The 24232-nt window shown below is 37.3% G+C and overlaps 1 protein-coding gene across 1 annotated transcript in view; it reads left to right on the plus strand.

Annotated features, from left to right (window-relative positions):
• PHLPP1 (PH domain and leucine rich repeat protein phosphatase 1) overlaps positions 1 to 24232 on the plus strand; it is a 166696-nt gene that overhangs the window by 88385 nt on the left and 54079 nt on the right. The window contains exons 2-4 of the mRNA XM_039319699.1: positions 5706 to 5902; positions 8255 to 8380; positions 21180 to 21346. Of these exons, the coding sequence (XP_039175633.1) occupies positions 5706 to 5902; positions 8255 to 8380; positions 21180 to 21346 (490 nt within the window). The remainder of the gene's footprint in view (positions 1 to 5705; positions 5903 to 8254; positions 8381 to 21179; positions 21347 to 24232) is intronic.

A 24232-nucleotide genomic window follows, 5' to 3' on the forward strand; every position in this document is an offset into this window, starting at 1 on the left:
AACCAGAATTCTCAACATCCCTCATCATCCTTCAGCAACATCTGGAAGGCCACAGGTTCTCCACCCTTTTTAAAATAAAACATGATTCTAGCAGAGGCATGTCCTTTGGTCACCACAATCTGTGCTTTTCCTGTATAGCTTTGAAAATCAGAAGACTTTATCCTTAGTTTAGTGAATCCTCAACAGTATCCTGTCTTGGTAGATATACCCAGTCATCTTTTTTGAAGGTATGAGGAATGAAGACATTGCATTTTGTGCCTGAGAGTAGATTATACAGGCATAATTTTATGTTTGCCTTAAGTTTCTAGATCAGGAGTCCCCAACCCCCGGTCCATGGACCAGTACCGGGCTGCAGCATGCCAGCAACTGGGCCGCACAAACAAGCAAAGCCCCATCTGCGAGATGCAGGCAGCACACAAAACCACGCACCCCCCAGTCTGTAGAAAAACCTTTCTCCACAGAACCGGTCCCTGGTGCCCAAAAGGTCGTGGACCTCTGTTCTAGATGGAAAGGCTGGGCATGGGGCAGGGTTAGAAAGGAGGGGGACCTTGGTGCTCTCTGAACTTTCTTGTTTTCTTGCAGATGTTTTATTAGTCAAACTAGGTAACATCAGTGCTTTGTTGTTGTTAGTTGCGAAGTCGTGTCTGACCCATCGTGACCCCATGGGCAACATTTCTCCAGCCTTCTTGTCCTCTACCATCTTCTGGAGTCCATTTAAGCTCACACCTACTGCTTCAGCGACTCTATCCAGCCACCTCATTCTCTGTCGTCCCCTTCTTCTGTTGCCCTCAATCTTTCCCAGCATTAGGCTCTTCTCCAGTGAATCCTTCTCATTAGGTGGCCAAAGTACTTGAGTTTCAACTTCAGGATCTGGCCTTCTAAAGAGCAGTCAGGGTTGATCTCCTCTAGGACTGACCGGTTTGATCACCTTGCAATCCAGGGGACTTGCAGGACTATTCTCCAGCGCAATAGTTCAAAGGCCTCAATTCTTTTGTGCTCAGCCATTCTTATGGTCCAGCTTTCACAGCCATACATTGCAACTGGGAAAACCACGGCCTTGACTATACACACTTTTGTTGGCAGGGTGATGTTGATGTCTCTGCTTTTTAGTATGCTGTCTAGATTTGCTATAGTTTTCCTCCCCAGGAGCAAGCATCTTTTAATTTCTTGGCTGTAGTCCCCAGCTGTGGTGATCTTGGAGCACAGGAGATAAAATCTGTCACTACCTCCATTTCTTCCCCATCTATTTGCCAGAAATTGAGAGGGATGGATGCCATGATCTTGGTTTTCTTAATGTTGAGTTTCAAGCCAACTTTTGCACTCTTCATCTTCACCACATCAAGAGGCTCTTTAGTTCCTCTTCACTTTCTGCCATTAGAGTGGTATCGTCTGCATATCTTAGGTTGTTGATATTTCTCCCAGCAATTTTAATTCCAACTTTTGATTCATCTAGCCCTGACTTTCTCATGATGTGCTCTGCATATACGTTAAATAGGCACGGCAACAGAATACAAACTTGCTGGACTCCTTTCTCAATTTTGAACCAATCAGTGGTTCCGTGTCCAGTTCTCACTGTTGCTTCTTGACCCATATATAGGTTTCTCAAAAGACAAATAAGATGGTCTGGTACTCCCATCCCTTTAAGAACTTGCCACAATTTGTTGTGATCCACACAATCAAAGGCTTTAGCATAGTCAATGAAGCAGAAGTAGATGTTTTTCTGGAACTCCCTAGTTTTCTCCATGATCCAATGTATGTTGGCAATTTGATCTCTAGTTCCTTCAAAATCCTGCCTGTACTTCTGGAAGTTCTCGCTCCACATACTGCTGGAGTCTAGTTTGTAGGATTTTAAGCATAACTTTACTTGCATGTGAAATGAGTGCACTAGTGCAATAGTTTGAACATTCTTTGGCATTGCCTTTCTTTGGAATTGGAATGTAAACTGACCTTTTCCAGTCCTGTGGCCACTGTTGAGTTTTCCAAATTTGCTGGCAAATTGAGTGTTGCACTTTTATTGCATCATCTTTTAAGATTTTGAATAGCTCAGCTAGAATATGGTCACCTCCACTAGCTTTGTTGTTGCTCAGCTTTCCTAAGGCCCATTTCTCTTCACATTCTAAGATATCTGGCTCGAGGTCATTGACCATCCCATCGTGATTATCAGGGACGCTAAGCTCGTTCTTGTATAGTTCTTCTGTGTAATTTTGCCACCTCTTCTTAATCTCTTCTGCCTCTGTTAGGTCCCTGCCATTTTGGTCCTTTATCATGCCCATCTTTGCATGAAAAGTTTCCTTCATACTAATATAAATATTCTCCTTTATGGTTTAGAAAGAAATGGTTATAGCCAATCCAAGGTACTTGCTGACCTGACCAGCGATAATTTTATATCTTTACATGTTTTTTGAAGCAAGCTGCATAAAAATCATGTGTACTTAGAAACATGAAGAAATAGTAGATGATGAGAAACCTGTTACTGTGAAAGCTCCAGGGGAAGGAGTTGTCTTGTAATAGTATTACAATGCTACTATGGTTGATGTAGGTGTGAGAACTTAACTAAGTTGTTTGATCTGGCCAGAGACTGTCCTGTTTTTAGCAACATAATCTTGGAAGCAAGATAGAAAGGTAATACCAATTATTTACAGTTTATTATAATTTTCAATAAGCTCATGAAAAATAAACTTACAATATTCAAATAGTAATTGATTGACAGATTCGATAAAGGCACAGAAATGGCTATGGATATTAGACAAATTAAAACATTGAGATATCAATTAAATAACTCTTAGATACAAAGCAATAAATGTACTCAAGCTAGTTCATACATATGCTTTGCCTAAAGCAGTGTTTAAATTGACAATCATGCAGTAATGTTTAAGTTGAATACAGGTGGTTCTGTTAGATGAGAATAGGTTATAATTTAACAATATATTTATTTTACTTCTGTCTTCTCGGACTCCTTGAAATCTTAAGTTCTTCTCTGGTACGTAATTGCCAGTGTTCTCCTCGGCCCTTCTTCATAATTACAGAACACCAACAAAGGTTTAGTTCTTCAAAGATTTGGCTTTCAAAACTAATTATATTTAAAACCTCTCACCTTTGTATCTTTTCACAGCAATTTTATTTTGGGATTCTAGAGGAATAAAGTTCTTATCTTTAGCAATTCTTGTTTAATTACTTGAGTGTCCTGTGGCTAAACATATTGATTATTTCTAACACACTAGAGCAGTTCTTGTTCTCCTCTTTTTTTAGTGGGGAGAGTTGGGGTAGATATAAGTTTTGTGGGCATAGGATAATGTATGGCAATCACCCTCTCTTTAGAGTTTACCTGTTTATAGGTATATAAAAGTCTGGAAGAAATAGTCTTGCATCTTAGACAGAGGCAAGAGGAATAAAGATACCTCATCTGTTGTGATATAACAACTTTAAATACTTGATGAAATTATCCTGCAAATCCAAAAAAGAGATAAACAAAAGAGCCTTAATGTCAAACTTGTAGGATTTATATATTGGCAAATACTGCAGGATGGGTCCTGAAAATTAATCACTACAGTTGTGCAACACTGTGGCAGTTGACAGGGTTGACCTGAATTGCATTGTGTTTTATGCTTTAAGTAGCAGCAGTTTGGGAGTGGGCATTTTACTGAATGTTACCAAAACAAATCGTGTCTCTGCAAACTAATTGTATGCTGGGGAAAAAAAATTGAAGTAGCTATAGTAATAGCGTGAATGTGCTTTTTAAAAAATAAGAGCAGACTTACAGGTAAAATGCTACCATGATTTTTACAAAAAAGTGGTTGTAGGAGAAACTTGGTTGCCAAAAAAAAAAGAGGAAGCCAGCCTTTCTATGTATTGGATTCCAACCCCTCCCCATGTTTTTATACGCAGATTTATTGATGTTTTGTCATTGTGCCTTGATGTATCTCATCTCTTTCCCAGGATCCGTAGGTGAGAAGTACAGATTTTGATGTGCATAGTTTTAAAAATGTTTTTGTATAGCAAAAGTAGGTTTCCTTTATTAGATATATTTAATAATCTATCTATTCCTTGACCCTTATTTTAATAAATAAAAATATATTGATATACCAGCCAGCTCCCAGGATCCTGGGTATACTTTGGGGTATATTTCACAATCCCAAGTAGATTTTGTGTTGAAAACCAATTGGTTTTGCTTCATGATGACATAATTTTGTAACATTAAGCAGAAGCAGAAAAACCAGATGGAACAATTCTTTGTATTGCTTCTTTTAAATACATTTTTAAAATTAAATTCTTGAAACACTGGATTTCGTACCACGACAGGACTCAGTTTTGCTTTTCTAACTTAGACAGTATCTTTTGGCCATTTTAGCTTAAGTTAGTATATTACTATTGGATTAGTCCACTACAGTAAATAGTGCTGCTAGTATTCCCACTTTTTTCTATGTTGTATATTACATTCTATTTTGTTAAGTCTGATAGAATATAAAGATTCTGTTTGTAAAATTTTAAAACAGTTTTGACTGAGTTGGGGTAAGAGAGAAATACCTTTGTTGCTTATTAGGTACATCTTGACCATGGCAGAGTTAACTGAAATGCCATTTCTATAATGCAGACATCCAGCTAGTACAGGCAATATGTTGGTGAAATATTGGACTCTGTACTTTTGTGGATCAGCCATAGACACAGCATGGCAAGAGTCAAATGGAGGCCAGAACAAACGATGAGTGAAAATTGCTCATCCAGGAAAATCTTGGCAGAGCTGGCTTCATCTCGTTAATCAAGGTATCTTCCCTGGTTCCTGTTAGCAGGAATGCTGTGTAGCATTCTCCCATTTTTCTCCTTTGGCCTTCTTAGTAAGGAAATTGTGTAAAGGGATGATGTATACTGCATCCTTCATGGGAAAATCTTGCTGCTCTAATACAGTGTTTCCCAAACTTGACAATTTTAAGGCATGTGGGCTTCAATTCCCAGAATTCCACAGCTAGCATTGCTGGCTGTGGAATTCTGGGAGTTGAAGTCCACATGCCTTAAAATTGTCAAGTTTGGGAAACACTGCTCTAATATATAAGGTAGAGTTGTCCCATCATAATCAAATTATTTTAGTGCTTTAGGGTGTGTATTGTGTTAAAGAGTTGTGTTTTTTTCAGAGCCTCCTTTTTGGGCATTGTATCAGTACACTGTAATTGGTACTCAGTAAGTTCTTTCTTCCGAAGCCTTTCTACAAATAGTTTAATCTTGAGGGTCTTTTTGTTGCTGTCAAAACTTTAGATATTCACCCCTGATGTGACTGTGATATCTAATTAAACCTTTTCTGTTTTTTAGAACCTCTGTCACGTGATCAGCTCAACCTTGTATTGGGATGACAGAGTTTGAGTTCTAGTAAAAGGGGACTTTGACTTTTGCCCTGCGTTTTTGATATATTTTTCATGCTTCTGATGTAATTTAAGCTACCCTCCCTGGAAATCAAATTTGCAAATTTGTCCATAGACTTTTATATCCATGTAGTTATTTATATATAAAGATTGTTACCCCTAAAAATATTCCTGGAGCTAAAAATTTAAAAAGCAATTGGCAGGATAGGAATTTTCCATGTATTTGGAGTTATGCTGGTCTTTGCATCTATCTTTGGGGATACTGTCTTCATTTTGTTGTGCTATCTAGAGCATGTTGAAGAATAATTGGAAAAGCACCCTGTCTGATAAAGTTATTTGCTGTTTCCATTCCAGGAAAGCCCAACAGCACTGGCAACTCTGAACGGATTCAGCTCTCAGGAATGTACAATGTTAGAAAAGGGAAAATGCATTTGCCGGTCAACAGATGGACAAGACGCCAAGTTATCCTTTGCGGGACGTGCCTAATAGTATCATCGGTGAAAGAAAGCCAGACTGGAAAAATGCACGTGCTCCCCTTAATTGGTGGAAAGGCAAGTTAACAATTTCAGTATGTGTGTTTATGTGTGTGTGTGTATTTGTATGTGTATATATTTAGTAAAATTAAAATGAATAATACATCATCAAAATCACATATTTTAAAAATAACATAATAAGGAATAAAACAAACCAAGAAAAAAAGGCAAGAGCAGTATTAATAAATAAAACCCATCATGTTTGGGAGTAATTATGAGCACATTTGTAATCTTAAGAATACTTAATCATCTGTATATGTAATTTTTGCTCAAAAAAAACAATTGTATAGAAAAAGATAACATGTCAAAAACCTCACTATTAGTATATTCTCTCTCTCTCTCTCTCTCTCTCTCTCTCTCTCTCTCTCTCATCTCTGTGTGTGTGTGTGTGTGTGTGTGTGTGTGTGTGTGTGTGTATCTGTAGCTTCTAGTATGCAAAATAATTAAACCTACAATCTGTAATAGGAAATTTAAAACCAAGAAGCCGCCTCAGGCAATGGAATTGATATAAGTAACTATACAAATCTTTGTACAATAGGATATGTTCCAATGAAGTTTTCAGTTTCACTATAACATCCTTCTTTATTTGGTCAAATGATGTGCAATTATTGCTTTTAGATGGCATACTCATTTTGTATTTATTTGTAAAGGGTTTGTTTTGCATACCATTTTTTTTTACAAACTGTTTGCTCTTGAGGACAGTGACTAATTTTCCATTACACTTGGAGAATAAGTTGGGAACATAGATAGATACCATTCCTCAATCAAAAAATCCTGATCTGGGCTTTTAATCAGTGACTATTCATAGAGACATAGGCATAATCTCAAAAAATGCCCACAATGTATTTCTAACAGAGCCAACTAATCCGAAAGTTTCTTGTTGCGAGACAAGAAATCATTTCAATGTTGAAAACAATTTGACACTTAGACATATATAACTCCGTTTAAATCACACTCTGTTGACCTAATCCATCTGTCAAGGCTGTGAGATTCTGACATAAGCTGTAGAACATAAAGCACGTTCTGAGGGTATGGAATAATGTTGCCTTTTAAATATATCCAGCTTCATTAGCATCTAGAAGCAGAAATCCCATATCAACCATGTGGAGTTCAATGCTCAACATTGTGGTTATTATTATTATTGAAGCCGCAAGGTGACCAGAGTTCCCTGGTACTGTAAATTATGCTCACTGTACTTTAACTAAGCGTTACAGGCATGGGAAGAGAAGTTACATTATAAGTCATTGGTAATTTCATTAATGCTGCCCAGTCAGTCCTTGTGATGATTACGCAGCCATGTTCCTCAGTGCATTTGCTGTAGAAAGGATTTACTTGCTTGAGACACAATCACATGTTGACCAATAATTCAGTCTCTTTTTCTGGCAGAATATTGTACGGATTGCATTCAGCAACCTGGCAGTTGTGTTATTCCCTGTGCAGAAATGAGCATTTTCCAAAAGGCACAGGTTTACATCTTTGAAATTGTCCTTGTATCCTATTAGGCATTCAAAAAATTCTATGTATTCAGCATACAATTATCATTTTCTATTGTGGTATTTTCCAGACGTGTTGAATGCTGAATCCTCCCATGTTCTATTTCATCATGGATGTTGGAGAGTATCACGATGTAGAAAGTTGATCTAGCATGTCAAAAGAGTGGATACTTTTCCCCAAAAATTGTATTTACATTGCTTCTTTGCAAAACTTACTCTAGTTGTTGCTACCAGCCCTGATAACTATATACCAGTGATGGTGAACCTTTTAAAGACCGAGTGCCCAAAAACCGCCCCGCTCTGCCCCCGCACTTTCCCACCTCCCACCCCGCCTCTGCCTGCCCGCACCGCTATCCACCGCCTCCACGGCCCACCACAGCAGATCACCCAGGCTTACATAGCCCTGTTCCCAGCAGGCCACGAATTGGTACCAGTCTGTGGCCTGGGGGTTAGGTACCCCTGGTGTATGCAATGAACAGGAAAAACAAAAGTGTCATTTCTTGACAATTTGTTAATTAAAAAGGTCTGGAAGTAAAATGGATTGTTGAGAATTTTCCTAAAACTGTTTAATTAACAATTAAACCCCGTGTATCATGTATTTAAAATTAAGGCCTATTATACTACTTGAAGCTTAATATACAATCTGAAGATGACTTTTGGGTTGTTTTGGCCAAATGAAATGAGCTTAATTTTGCAAGTTCATATTCTATTATTAAATATATACATTTCTTTTGTTATGTTGACAGCCTATTTATCCTTGCGGGATTTTTTTTTTCTTAACTGTATTTTATACTTAATTAATATTTTAGAGGTTTAACTTCTGACTTAGAAATTATGTTTTTTAAAAATATATCTATTTGCCTCCATCCCCATGCAGGTTGAAGAAGTTAAAAAGCACCAGCACTGTTTAGCATTTAGCTCATCTGGACCTCAAAGTCAGAGTTACTACATCTGCTTTGACACTTTCACTGAGTACTTGCGGTGGCTTCGGCAAGCTTCAAAGGTAACATTTTTTGTAGTTATGCAGATTACTGGTATTTATTACACCCTGCCTTTATTATTATTATTATTATTTTAAACAACTCAAAGCAACAAACACATCTACCACTCCTTCCTCCTCCTGTTTTTCCCACAACAACCCCGTGAGATGAATTGAAATGAGAGAGAGGGACTGGCCCAAAGCCATCCAACTGGCTTTCATGCCTAAGGGGGACTAGAACTCATGGTTTGTTTGTGAAGAAACCAGGATGAGTGACAGAGTTGGCATGGAAGGCAATCCTCTTTTAATATTGTCTAACATAATTAGACTCTTGGTATATATCAAAGGTGGAAACTGAGAAACAATAGTTTTAAAAAAGCTGCTTAATTAAATACGTGGCAAAGGACATTTTAGCTTGCCACTTGTAGTGTTATAAATATGACAGATAATCAAATAAGTATTATATTATACCAGCCAATTTTAGCAATTTATATGATTGGTCATGACTAATATCATGTAGCTGTGTGTGTGTGTGTGTATGTGTGTATATATATATATGTATGTATGCATGTGTGTGTGTGTGTGTGTGTGTGTGTGTGTGTGTGTGTAGGTCTTTGGTTATTCGGGTTTTCTCCCACGTAAAATTGGAAGTATCTTGCCGACGTTTCAACGAAGTCCCATTCGTCATCTTCAGGCTGGTGTTTTCGGCTCCGTGCTTCTAGTCTCCCACTAACTCTTTGCCAGCCACAAATTTTGAGTATGAGAGAGAGACAGAGACAGACAGACAGACAGAGAGAGAGAGAGAGAGAGAGAGAGAGAGAGAGTGAGTAATATAACCGCTCTCTAAGCGGTTATATTAACCCCAACAATCTGGGTCCTCCGTTTACCAGCTCATTCCTTAATATACTTCAAACTGGCTCTCATATATAGGAATAGTTTATGTGAAAGTGTTAATATCATCTGAGCAAAATAATGGACGTAGGTTTGTATTTAAGTTACATAATAATAAGAAATCTTTATCTTACAGCTTCAGAAAATGCTAGTTTTCTGCTTATCTACCTGAAAAAAATTATTAGCATGTGTGCAAGTACATATAAATTCTCTCCTCCTGCAGTGAAAGCTATCTTAATGTGACATATTTAAATTTGTATTCGGGCCAGTTTTTATAATATATTTTGTGGGTGTCATTAAGTGAATGCTACAGTTGTAAAGTGAATGGCATGGTCATTCAGCAAGTGCCATGGTCATTAAGCAAATCCATTGTTTGCTATGGATCAATTTTTGTGAAAAACTGGAAGTAAACACCAATTTCTGACGAAAACATCATAAACCATGGTCATATATGGTAACACCAGTGCTGCAAACAGCCATAAAGGAGGGTTGCTTGCTGAGTGCCTATAATGCAACCACATGGCTTTGGGGGGGGGGGGCAACATAGGAAGTTTGAAACTGGGTTGTAAGTCCCTTGTTGGGAAGAGTCTGTCATAACTTCAGACAGTCGTTAAGCAACCGGTCGTAAGTAAAGGACTACCTGCATTCAGTTGCAAGTGAAAGCTCTTCAACAATCCATGATATTCTCCATCTCTTTCATTTCCTTTTCCTTCTTCATTGCCCAGAATATATTGTAGCTGTGAATTGTGGATAGACTTGAATAATGCATGGTGTAGTAGTTATGCTATTGGGTGGGGAGCTAGGACTGGGGTTAAAATCCAGCTATAGAAACCTATCAAATGACTTTCAGCCAATAGTTATCACTCAGATCAATCTGCCTCACAAGTGGGGGGAATTGGAGAAAGTAGTGCTGTGTGAATTGCTCTAAGCTCCTCAGGAGAATCACAAGATATAAATATGTGGCTACATTAATTCTGGCTGTCCTGTCTCTGCGTTAGCAGTTGTCTTAATTAATTGTACTATCTTGCACTGAAAAGTAAGGCAAATAATGATGTTCAGAAGTATAGGAAGAAGGATTGGGAATTGCTAGCTTTTTAAGTTCCTGATTGCACAAGATGACTTGGTACCATCCTGTGCTTTCTCTTTGTTCAGCTGGGTTGGGAAATTGCCAGTGTAAGCCCATTTTGTTATGTAATCACAGCAACATCTTCTTTTCTTTGAATGCCGGGATATATAAACCTGCTAGTGTAAGCCAGTGTAGAAATAGGCAAACGTTTAAGACTTTTGTTTAAAAGAAAAAAGAAAAAAAGAACAGCAACACATTTCTTAGTATTATGGAATGTTGTTTTTAGCAATATTCTCTCAAAGTAACTTTTTTTTTAAAAAAAAAACCTTTATTGAGAATTTTTACTTGAATAAAATAAAAATAAATACATAAAAGAAGGAAAGAAAAAGAAAAAAAAATGCAGGAATCAAAACCATTAAAAGGAAAAAAAATGAAGGGAGTAGTAACCTTCATTACAGCAGCTACAGTCAAAGCTGTTATCCCTCCTCTCTCTTAAACATAATCCCTTGGTTCTCTTATTCAATGCATTTTAAATTATTCAGCCTAAAAACAAACATTTTAGTTCTTTCCATTTTCAGCCAAAAAGGTCAGCATTCCACAAAGTTCCTTGTTTATTTTATCTTCCATTATGGAAATTTCAATATAACTCCATTTTATAGACATGTAATATTCTTCTGGCTGATAGAATAGTATTTTCTTCTATGAATTCTTTCTGTCATATGCAACTGTATTTTTCTGGTATGATTCAATAATTATTTCCTCCTTTGTATAACTTTCACTCCCTTTAATAATACATTTTTCTTTATTTCAAATTTGTAATCTATAAGAAGGGAGTATTCTCAGCATTCTTAACAAATTTAAACACTTAACATTGGGAGTGTATTATTTTCTTCATGCTGCGTTCACACGTAGTGCTAAACCAGGATATTTTCACATGGCTTGTTGAATAAGCCAATTATATCCACAGTGGTAAATAAAAAAAAGTGGGCTCATGTATTTGCCTTTGCTTCGTATTGCTTGTGCTGCCTTGCAAATTAACAAAGTTAAAATGACACTGAAGGTTCATTTCGCAAAAGCATTGAATATATGAATGATTCTTCTTTAACAGGAGAAAAAGAATTCACCTTCATGGTTGAAAATATTAAGATATAATTTGAGGAGAGTCCACCGAAGGATAAAATGAATCACAGTTGGGCACTGGTATAACATAAAAATAATTATGCTAGATGAATAATTCATCTATTCTACTAGTTCTAATAAAAGAGAAAAGGAAAGGAAAATAAATCAGTTCCCTTGGAATAATTCTTATTTGAATTATCGTCTTCTAAGTTTAGGAGAATTCAAACTATTACAATTTGACAAAAAATAGTGCTGCTTACTATACTAACGTAAATGTTACCAGTAATCAATCTTTACTTGAAGAGCAGAAAAAACTTTATTTAATCTAATTGGATTTTCTTTGATTTTTTTCTAATTAGACATTTTAATTAGTTTGATTCTGCTATCAGATCAACTGCTTATCAAGACATAAATTGATAGTGCTAAATATCAATATCCTTGGATCACGTATTAGTCACTCATTTTCATTACATAAGAACAAGTGGAAGAAACTATTTTTTTGTTGTTGTTGTTGTTCCCAAGGGAGTAATTCCCTGGTTACTGGGGCAAAAGGATTTTTTTAAAAAAGATCATTTCATTATAATGCTTGCTTATGAAAAACCTGGTGGTTAGTGATATTGAGAATTTTGACAATGCAAGATAAAGCATATATCACTGTCAATTTATAGTGCTGTGTTTCGTTAGCTTTCATGTATGTGACAATTTTGCAATTAATATGTGCATTTTCCCCCAATTCTGTTAGCATTAGAAATCTGTGGGGGATAATATTCTAAAATGTTAAATGATGAATTTGGCCTAGGGACAAGTTTTATTTATCTATAAACCCACAAGCCCACTTTGAGAGTCATTGTACCAAATGATATAGCATGCTAAATCAGGATTCTACAACATGTTACCTTTTTGATGTGTTGAGCTTCATTTCTGCAAGTCTCGTAGCACTAATTGGGGATAATGGGAGTTGTAGGCAACTTACCTCAAAACTCAAGATTGAAAAAAGTATCTGGAAGTTCCAATTGATCAAAATGCAGTGGCCTGCACAGTTTTGTGTAGACCTAGGTATATACTTGTGTTATCTCTCCTGTGGGAGCTGCATTGGTTACCAATTTGATTCCAGGTGCAATTCAAGATGCTGGTTGTCACCTTTAATGCCCTTCATGGCTTGGGACCAGGTTATCTGAGGACCATCTCTTTCCAGTCACATCCACCCCGACATCAAAGTAGGTATATCTGGCGGGACTCAGCTTTCTCCATGGTGGCTCCCTGCCTTTGGAACATCATCCTTTCAGAAATTAGACTTGCCCCCACTTTGACATTCTTTCATAAGGCCCTAAAGACTTGGTTTTGCCAGCCGCCCCGGGGACCCAAGAGTGGGATGTAGCCCATCAAATGCCTCATTTGACTGTTTGTTGTCTCTGGGGATGTGTGAGGGGTTATTGCTTTTTTATTTTTATTTTTTTATATGTGTTCTTATTGCTTGTAAGTCACCTGGAGTCACTGTGAGCAAGTAGGCAGCCATATAAATTTCCTTAAAAAAAAAAAAAAAAACCTCTTGGGAAGACTGGACTTGTGTGAAGTCCAATCCTTGTTCTTGGAGAGTGTCATGAGAAAGAATATGAAAACATTCACCACTGGCTTAGGTTATCTACTTCTTGTTCACCCCTCAAAGCCTGACAAACTATACTTAATATTGATTATTTTTTTAAATCAAGCCATGTATAACCTCACATGATGGATTGTGAAGCTTACTTGTTGAAGCTACCATAGTTAATGTGATAATTAATATTCAATAGAATGTAGACATCATGTTAAACAGGTTAATTGAAACTGGAAAGGAAATATCACAGACAAATTAGAAGAAGGGAGTAATTATATAATCCTTTCATTATTCTTCTCTGAAAATATTAGTATACACAGAATAAAACTCATAACATTGTACCTGAGCTCCACAAAGTGCAAATAAGATACAGTACTCAGCAACTTGATTGTCCTCTGTTACACTACAAGACAACATAAATTATGCAGAATTCCAAGTATTGCCACTTGAACAATTATTCTCTTACTTGAAAAGGCTGAAATTAGATGTTTGTTCCCTAGGCACGTACCACATATTTACATGCATAGCCTGTTGTATGCTGCCCATTGAGAATATAAGGGGGAGAAGTACAGAATAGCAGGCATTGTAGAATACTTTTATGTCAAGCATTCAATACTGGGACTTTGTTCTCTGAAGAAAAAAGTGTGAATAATGATGAATGAGGTGTGTTCTGCCATCATCTTCACAGGTCTTAGTTACTACTATACTGCAGCTGTTACTTTTCCCTTCCAATTCTGGCACAAATGTTCTAGACTTTAAAATTGGGAAGCCCTCCATGAAATAATTAACATTTAGATGACTAACTGGCTGTCTCTCTCTGATCTGTCTATATCAGATCTAGTTATCTATATCAGATTTATGTCTCTATCAGTTCTGTGTGTGCATGTTTTGAAAGATACACAAGGCAACAGTGACTAGGAGAGCCTTTGCACATCTCCGGCTTGTGCTCCGACCCCAAATTAAAAAAGGATGGCACATACCGAACATTAGACAAGTTATCGAGAGCTCCCTGAGGCAGACAGAGGAATTCAGAATCTCAGTCTCCTGGTGAGAGGCTGAAGCTACTAAGAGCCATAGATAAGAAACAACCTTTATTGAAAGACAGTCCAGGTGCCTTCCACATCCATGGTCAATAAACAAGCAGCAGGAAGTCCATTGCCTTTTTAGGACAGGTGAAAGAAACCTAAAATTTAACAGCTAGGAGGTGTTATATATATCAGGTTGAATTTCTTGTTTCAGCACTATCTGCTGAATTACTAGGAATTCTTATGTCTGCAATTAAGGACATTTATCTCAGCTCTTCCACTGCCAGTTCCCGGGGAGCTGGAAGAGGTCTTGAGTGAACTCTGTTAACCATTTCGGTTACCATTTCCTGGCTGAAGCTGTGATACTTAGTGTTTTTTCAAGGGCTCCATCTCGACCACAAAGTTTCTTCAGACAAGGGGTACCAATAAGCCTTAAAGATTCTGAATAAGTCTACCTTTCAGGGAATTATGGTTCAGTCCCCTAGAACAGACATGTCAAACTTGTGATGTATCGGAGCTTTTTCCCATTGCTGGCAATGGGGTGGGCGCAGTTTCCTTGTGACGTGTCCGGCAGTTTGACACCTCTGCCCTAGAAGCTACCTTTACGACCTTGGTGCTGCTACTGTTACTACTACATAAAATAATACACCTCTTTCCCAAGACATTTGCAGGGCTGCTGCATAATCCTCTATGTCCTGCTTTATAAAACACTGATAGATTAACTCAACTGAATCATCCTTCTACAAGAAGGTAGTGCAGAAGAAAAGGTCCATAGTAAGGATATGACCCCCCAGAGATAGGACCCCCAACCCAAATGGTAGCTCTGATTTGTCTGCCTTGTCTCAGAATGTACAAAGGAAAAGCACATTGGCTAGAATATTTATCTGGTTTAAAAGACTGCTTTTGTTTCCTGGCCTTTTTTTTTTTTTAACTTTGTTGTTTTCGAATTGCACTTTTCTGTTCTAATTGGGGCGGTAATCCTGCAGCACATACAAAGGGTTCAAAGAGAGGGGTTTTTTTTTGTGATATGAGATTTCTTTATGCATTAGAGGCAATGCCATTATAAAACTGAAGTACCGGTTTTGCTTTTATGCTTCGCTTGAACCTAAGTTATATGTTGTTTTCCTGTCAGCAATCTCTTTTGCCACCTTAAACATCACTTGAAAGGTGTCATAGTGTAAGTCGCAATTAAGGACGAGCTGAGATCCTGGATGTCTATCAGATTTATGTCTCTCTGAACTGAGAATCCTATCACCAAGTTCAAATTTAGTTTTATCTGTCTAGGATAGACTGTTCATGTGGATTTTACTTTGGATACTTAAACTCGTGACATCTAAACTAAGAAACAGTGGATTAGTGATGGAGTGAACTCTCAGTTCCTACAAACCCTAGCAACAGAGCTCCTGGAGAGAGATGATGGGATTTGCAATTCAACAATATTTGGAAAATATTCAAATTCCATACCTAGTTAAAGGAAAACTAAAATATTCAGCTCTGAAAAGAGGTTTATAACGTAGCTGCTTCAGACATCAAAGTAACCGATTTTTAAAAAAAATAGGGCAGCTTTCTTTAAATATGGTGTACAAGATAATGGGAAAAGAAACTGAGCCACCCTGAATCTTACTGACATCCATGTTTTTATTATTTTATTTTATCTTTTCTTGTCCTCCAAAATACAGGAATGCATACAAGGCTGTTGAGACCACGAAGCTGAGGCCATGGGTAGAAAGGTCAACTTCTGTCGCTGACCTCTAATTTCTAATATTATCTAGATTTTGCCTTTCTAGCTTAGAGACTTGAAGGCCATTTATTGCTGGTTTTTGTGACCCTGCTTCAAAATAAGCAAACCAAAATATAGTTTCAGTTGGTTCTGACTTATTAAGCTTTGTAAAGGAATGAATTCTTGTTTGCTCTCCCTGGGTGTTGCTTGAGAAGCAATTAGTGTTTCAGCTCATCTTTTTTCTTCCTGTCCTCTTTAGATGTTGTGCTTGATTGCATCCTCATTTCAGTAAGCCACTGCAGTAAAAATGTCAAGTGAACAGTGTGGCTTTGTTTGTTATGGAATGGAATAACTGGAAATTTGTAATCTTTCGAGGGACACTGATGAATAGAATGGTGATTCCTTTTCTAGGACATACCCACCTAGTTAGGGTTAATCACATGACTAATCACATACCTTACTCAAATAGCCTGTTTTAAAAAAAACATTGTATAATACCGTATTTTCCGGCGTATAAGACGACTTTCTAAACCATGCAAATCTTCTTCAAAGTCGGGGGTCATCTTATAAGCCGAGTTGTTTTATATGCCGGAAAATACGGTATTTTCCGGCGTATAAGATGACTTTCTAACCATGCAAATCTTCTCCAAAGTTGGGGGTCGTCTTATACGCCGAGTCGTCTTATATGCCGGAAAATACGGTATATGCCAGAAGGCAATCCTCTATTGGACTTATACCTATCCAGATTTCTAGATTCATCAGCTTCGTTGAGAAAACAATTTCTTCCAATGATGGGAATTTTCATTCCTGTGCCAGCCAATACAGGTGGTCCTCAACTTGCAATCACAATCGATCCCAAAATTTCTATTCCTAAGCGCGACATTTGTTAAGGGAGTTTTGCCCCATTTTACGACCTGTCTTGCCGCAGGTGTCAGGTGAATCACTGCAGTTGTTAAGTTTATAACCCTAACACTAAGCGAATGTGGCTTCCCCATTGATATCATTGAAGGTTACAAAAGGGGATCACGTGACCCCAAGACATTGCAGCTGTCATAACTACAAGTCCGTTGCCAAGCATATAATTTTGATCACAGGACCATGGGGATGCTGCAACGGCTGTAAGTGTGAAAAAAGGTCATAAGTCACTTTTTTCAGTGCCGTTGTAACTTTGAACGGTCACTAAATGGAACTGTTGTAAATCGAGGACTACCTGTATTGCGGGTATGGTTTTTACTACACCGACAGGCCCAAGATAGAGCTTTCAAGGGCTTCCCATGTTTTATAGTAAGGAAGAAGTGGCCTTTAGCTACCCTAAAATTGTTAGTGCTGATCACCAAGCAACAAGCAAAATGTTGCCACAGTTCGGGGTTTATCCGCAGCAGTACTTCATCAAACGAAAAGACTTCAAATATCTGGGTGTTACTTTTCAATCATTTTTTGTCACAGAAGTAACAGATGAGAGATGCTTCTACTTGGACCCATAAAACTGCCAGTGCAATTTTATGATTCGTCAGCAGTGGACCTAAATTTACCTAAAGTCAAGATAACGAGCCTTGCAGTTTCATGATTTACAGTCTGTTATAAAGTTCTGAGAACCTTCACAGTAACACTACCCAAGTTTATTAGAGATTCCTTTAGGTTCTGCAATATCTCATCAACTTCTTCTAGACTTCAAATCATGGCTAGAGTCTGTCAAGCCGCCCTTAACATTTTCTCACTTAAAAGTCTTGTTAAAACTGGCCCTTAACGGGGCAATTTTTGGCTTCCTTAATTTCCTGGAAGGTAAGAATGCTTGTAGATCTTAGATGTTGAGGCCCTTGAACCAAATTTACAGATAGTCTTCAGCGAGCTGTAATTGGGACCAGGAACTTTGTCACTATGCAGTGCGATTGTGAAGTAAAAATCACATGACTGTGCCAACTTACAACAGCCATTCCAGTTGCAGTCCTTAAATGCGACGTCAAGTGATTGTGACTCCTGAGGGCCGATGACTTCCCTGTTGACTTTACTTCTCAGAAGCCAACCATAAAGGTCACAAATAACCGTCACAGCACTGTGGTTCACCGTGACCATTGTAATTGTGTAGTGGTTGCTAAACGTTTGGATCATGATCATGTGACTGCAGGCATGGTGTGAGGACTGCAACTTTGAGGACCAATTATAAATCTCCTCACTCAGCACCATTGTGACTTCAAGCAGTTGCTGAATGGGGGTTGCTAAGCAAGGACAACCTGTATTTTCATTGGGTTTTGAGAGGGGCCTTGTGGCTTAGCTTTGATCTGCTAATCTGGAAGCTATTCCTATCAGCTGGGTCAATGCTAGGATTAAGCTTTTAAAATTGCATTCTTTAAACAAATATTGTACTAAAGTTACAGTCTTACAATTTAGTAACAATCACAATGTATTGATTATTGCTATTAATAATTTAGTAAGTAGTGGTAATACCAGTAAAATTTGAGCTATAAAATGCATTTTGCTGTACAGAATTTGTGCAGTAAGCAACACATGAATCTAAATATACACAAAGTTAAGTCCAATTTAGAAGATTTTGTGAGTCACCAAATCTTAACTCCTTGTCCTGAGGTTATAACTTCTTCCTTAATTTTACAGTATTAAAGATCATTCTTAGATTGTTGCTAAAGGCATACATCCTTGATTGTTGCTTTTGGAGAGAAAAAAGAATCCCTTTGGCATATTAAAGGCTAACACACTGACTGCAGCATGATGTTTATGTCTAATATAAACTACATTATCAGGTTCAAGAAAGATTTTCTTTAATTTTAAGCATATTTCTCTGAGAGTGTGCATGTGCTCACATACAGATAATATAGCCCATTGTTTGACAGAATTATAAATATTGAGGACAAAGAATAATTAAAAAACAATGCCATAATAACATTTTGTTAATTAATGTTAGATAGTCTGTGAACTTATAAAGCCCCAATCATTTGTGTTAAACATATTCTGGAAACCTTATTATTATTTATATAAAGTTCTATAAGTTATGTGAACATCCCACCTATTCTGCATTAATCCCCATTCTCATCCCGCCATTTTCACATGCAGCTGAAAAATGTATGTACCCCAAGAGGGGCATGGATGGATGGATGGATGGATGGACGGACAGACAGACAGACAGACAGACAGACAGACAGACAGATAAAATTATGAATATTGTGTCATCACCTTTGGTCCACCACTGTACTGGATTAGGTTTCCAGTTTTTTTCCCTTTCTTGGTTCTAATGTGAACACAATTTAGTGAATATTATTATGCTGCAGCTAAAACATACTTGTCGTTGGATTAGTTATATGCCACTAAATCATTTTCAACTTCTAGGAACTATTTCGAGCAGTTTTGAGCATTTACAAAATCCCTCCAGTCATTTCTATAGCTTTCAATGATCATTGTGTGGCTTCTGCAATAAATTGTTATTTATATACAGCTTTTAGTTAAGGCTAGAGGACTGAACCAAGTAACAAAGTTGAAGACCATAATAAATCAGATTAATTATGTTCCCTTGGTGCACACGTGAAGCAGCGTTACACTTATTACTGGTATTTGCTGTAGAGAAATGTCCAGTGTCCAGACAATGGTGCTGAATCTTCTCTCTTTTTTAGTTTACCTTTTATTACTCTATCATTAACTGAGTTGGAAATAAACTAATATAACTGCTGGTATGATAGTTAATCATCTTCTCCGTGTTTTAATGTATTTCATGGGCTTCATGAAATCATAGCTAAGCTGTCTTTTGTAGGGTTTGTTTTGCTCTTTCACTGCTATCTAACCATCTTTGTCACTTTGGATAGCAAGATGGCAGCATATAAATGTAATAAATAAATAAAAATTTTGCGCCGTTCCTTTAGATTTTATTAACAGTTGGAGGAGAGAATCCAGGGAAATAGTACAGGTAGTTCTCAATTTACAACCATTTATTTATGACCGTTTGAAGTTAACAACACACTGACAAAAGTGATTTACGACCATTTTTCACACTTAGGTTGCAACCCCATGGCCATGTGATCAGAATTCAGATGCTTGGCAACTGGCATGCATTTATGACGGTTGCAGTGTTCTGAGGTCATCTGATCATCTTATGTGACTTTCTGACAAGCAAAATCAATGGGGAAGCCAGATCCATTTAACAAACATGTTACTAACTTAACACCTGCATTGATTCAATTCACAGCTGTGTCAAGAAAAGTCATAAAGTGTGGCAAAAAAACTGACTTAACAACTGTCTTACTCAACAGTGGAAATTGTGGGCTCAATTGTGGTCTCAAGTCAAGGACTTACCAGTATTGGAAGCAATGCCAGGCCTATACTTTTCTCAGTATTTAGAGAAATCCCATGATCGTTGAAGAACTCTTTAAACTCAATGCGTGGGATTCCGTTTGGGAGCCTCTAGCTACACAGGGTGCGTCTATATTTTTTCTGCTTATTTTTCTTTGATCAAAGAAAAAACTACACAGAACAGATATAGTATATGGAATTTTAACAAAGGACACTTTGGATTTCTTTGCAAGTCCATCCATAAAGCTGCTTTCTTTTGGATGAGGAAACAAGATTGTAGGGTTACACTTGTGGTTTCCCTTACTTTTGTACAATGATCTAAATACATGATGCTTTACAAAAACCCCAAGCTCCTAACTCATGCAGTTTTCTAATAAAAGATACACACAACCAAGAGAAAGGAAAGAAGGACGCATAGATAAGTCAGTATATATGATTATTTCATTCATATGTGTTTTGTTTTGTTTAGCTATAGGATAGGATAAGCTATGATAAGACAGGATAGGATATTGACCTAAAGTGTTCCTGAACAAAATGAGCTTGAAGGAGGAACTTAAAGGAAATAAGGGAGGCTTGTTGCATTCAGAAATACATTTCCAGGTGTAAACAATAAGAGATGATAGGTGAATTTCTTCTAGGGAGTAGGATATCTTTGAGTGGATGAAGTATATTGAGCAGAATAGGGACAACTACAGAAAAAGAAATGTTTCTACTGAGACATCCACAGGATACAAAGCATCGCCCCTTTTTATGTGTGTGATGTCACAACACGTATGCAAAAGGGATGGAGCTAGCAGTGCAATAATATGACACTCCTTCCATCATTTTAATCTCTTTTGGCTTTCCACATGCAAACACCTCTAGGTGATAAACACATACTGGCTATTCAGAAGGACACAGCTATAGAGAAACTTAAAAGAAAGTGTGAAATAAATATGAGAACTTATTGAAAGAATAATATTTAAGGAGACACTCTCCCCCCCCTTTTCTGAAAATAGCCTTGCACATACTTAGCTTTTATAGCTGAACTAATTTGATAAGCAGAAAAGAATCCTTACCTAGCCAATAAGCATTTTTAACTTTTTTTTTTTTTTTTTGGTTTGGTTTGTTTTTAGATTGCATCCCAGCGAATAAGCTCAGTGGACCTCTCATGTTGCAGCCTGGAGGATATGCCTGTCAATCTTTTTTATAGCCAGGACCTCACTCATCTCAATTTGAAGCAAAATTTCCTACGGCTGAACCCTAGCTCATCAATGGTCAGAGGACTTGACGACCTACAAAGGTAAATCAGCTCTTTAATCTATTTCACTTTCCCTTGGGAAAAAAAAATGCAGTTGCTTTAAACTTTCTTAAACCATGCCTGAACAGTTTCTAGCTGTATTATCTCTCTGTGTTTCACCCAAACCTTAAGTGGGTGTGCCCAGAGTGATTTTCAAGAGCCCAACCCATTTTACATAACCTGATGGTATCGTGGGAACTGAGTGATGCAAGAATATTTTACAGTGAGTGAATTTGTGGGAAGAACACATTGTTAAAAATGGGTAGAGACTAAAGAGAACACCACAATGATCCACTGACCATGTTCAGCCGAATTATACTTGCAAAACAAAGTGACAGATTTTGCAACATTGCTTGCCTGTGTATGCCTTTTTTGCTCATTTGTATTGCGTTGATTACTTGCAAAAGATAGAAAATCAACTATTTCCCCATATGAAATATTTACTTTCCTTTAGGGGTCTCTGTTAAAGACTTTAGCTATTCAAATGGTTGCTTGCAAGCCTAAATGCTAGTTGGGATCTTGGTTGAAGTTCTATGCCTCTACTTTACACAGACTGTAGTACCTAATCCTTCTTTACTGGATCCAGATAGCTGCCTCTAATATTATATGCATTTTTTGTGATGTAATTTGGAAAGAGTTTACTATTGAAGAGAAGGTTAGTTGGATTTAATTATCTTTCTGATCACTTCAAGTTGTTTTTGCCAGGAAAGTACACTTTTCAGACTGGAAGGGTGGATTAAAGCTTCTTCCTGTCCCAGGGAGGAAAAAAAACTTCCTTTTAATTACATGTACTGATTTTAGTTGACCGCACTTCAACTTTGTCACTGAATAATTCAGTATAGCCACAGGACTCTCTAGTGGCAAGAACATACATAAAATGTGGGAATAAGCTATAATAGTTAACAAACATAGGAAAGCAGTTAGTGGTTTGTGCCTTGTCATTTAAATTAACACTGAATTCTTTTCCAACTTGAGTAGGATGAGATTGTTAACAACCAGATTTCAGTGACCAGAATGGTTCTTTGTAAGTGTGTCAGCTACCATTCTTAGTTGGAGACAGCAAGAAAGGAATACAGGCATTCGTCAACTTACATGTGTTGCTTAATGACCCTTGGAAGTTACGACAGACTCAAGAAAAGTTACAATCTGTCTTCAAAGTTATAAATGACACACCACCTATGTGGTCACTTGATTGCATCTTGACTTGGCAACCAGCTCACATTTACAACTGATTGCAGCATCCCATGGTGACATGATTGCATTTTGCAATGGTTTCTTGCCATTTTCCAGCAATAAATACCCATTGAACAAGCTGGATTCAGAGTAATGACCATGTGATTCACTTAACCGTTGTAAAAACAGTTTTAAAATTGAATCGAGTTATGTGATCACTCAACTTATGACTGCAATGACTTATGACTAAACTTCCAGTCTCAACTGTGGCTGTAAGTCGAAGTTTTCCAGTATACTTCAGAAGTACTATATTCTTAGGGTAGGTCAATGTAAATATAGACACAAGCCATCTAGTTGCTTCTTATGGCTAAATGTACAGAAGGACAATCTGTAATCCATCTACTAATACATCCCTGACTATCCTGTTCTATAGGAAACAATTAGCCTTTATTTTCTTTAGAGTTCTTTTGAGGTATATCTTGGGAGCCCTGCACATGTCTAGCTTATACCAATGTTAATGAAGGCTAAAATTAATTCTGAACACCAAGCATGGTATAGAGGACAACTCAGCATAACAATTCTGCATCTGTAATATTGACTTTATATTCTGGTCTTTCTGGAGATCTGCATCAAGATATTGCTTTATATCTCAGTCAGCTCTCTTTAGTCCTAATAGAAAATAAGGATTCCTGATCCCTCCGCAAAGAAAAAGGAAAGCAAATGTAAATCATGTGCTTCTTTACTAAGTGAACACTTTGGTAAAATTTCTGTGAAAGTCATAAAATTTTGCATTTTTTGGGGGGGTGGCTTTGATACATGCAAAATCACAAATTTGTCAAATTACCTTCAGGTAGCTTGTTTTAATTTTTATGTTGATGTTTGGCCTGCAACTCTACAGCAAGCAAACATAAATAAATGTTCCAGTATTGCTGTAAAGGAGGCATGTTTGGAAAACCCTTTATCCCAGCCAGTACTTTATTAATAATGTCATCCTGTACAGGACAGCTGTATCCAGGTTTAGATGCAGGATAAAAAAAAAAAATCCTTGCCATCAAAGGATTTAAATGGGAGATATGATTCTTTATAAGATCATTTTTTTGCTCCTATTTGAAAGGCGGGATCAATTCAGTCTCACCTGGTTTACCGCATTGCCCATTTTGTGGTGACTTAATAGTGCTTTTATCAGCCAATTGTGCCAGCAGGTCAGCTGAGGAGAACATATCCTTTCTATTAGCTTCTTCTACAGAATCTCCAGAAGTTGCTAAGTTCTGCTCAATTACTATTTCTGTAAAAGCACTTAACACTGGCATTTGTTAACTTAAAGGACATATATGCTGTCTGAACATGGAATAGTTTGTTTAGCCTATTATATAGCCCAGATAATTATTTTTTGTTGTTGTTCCTCCTCTCTTTTATTTTTTCTCCAAGTGTGTACTACATATTGGACAATTGATCTCTAAGTAAAACCACAACTCAACAGGCTTCCTAAGTAGCTTGTTTTCTAAGAAAGACTTTGCTGTGTAGTTGAGTCTTGATTTACTTTTCAGTGATCAACAATAGGCCCTGTTATGCCACCATCAGGTTTTCAGTCAGTCTGCAATTTACGAACAGTTTTCAGACATGCCTCTCCTGATTTCCTGTGCTGCTATTTTATGGAACCACTCCAGCACTCTGTTCAAGTTTGGTTGGGTGCCTCTTCTCTTTCTGTTGGATATT

The sequence above is a fragment of the Crotalus tigris genome, unplaced genomic scaffold (assembly GCF_016545835.1).
Source record: "Crotalus tigris isolate CLP2741 ecotype Arizona unplaced genomic scaffold, ASM1654583v1 scf7180000023608.1681014, whole genome shotgun sequence".
Taxonomy (NCBI): domain Eukaryota; kingdom Metazoa; phylum Chordata; class Lepidosauria; order Squamata; family Viperidae; genus Crotalus; species Crotalus tigris.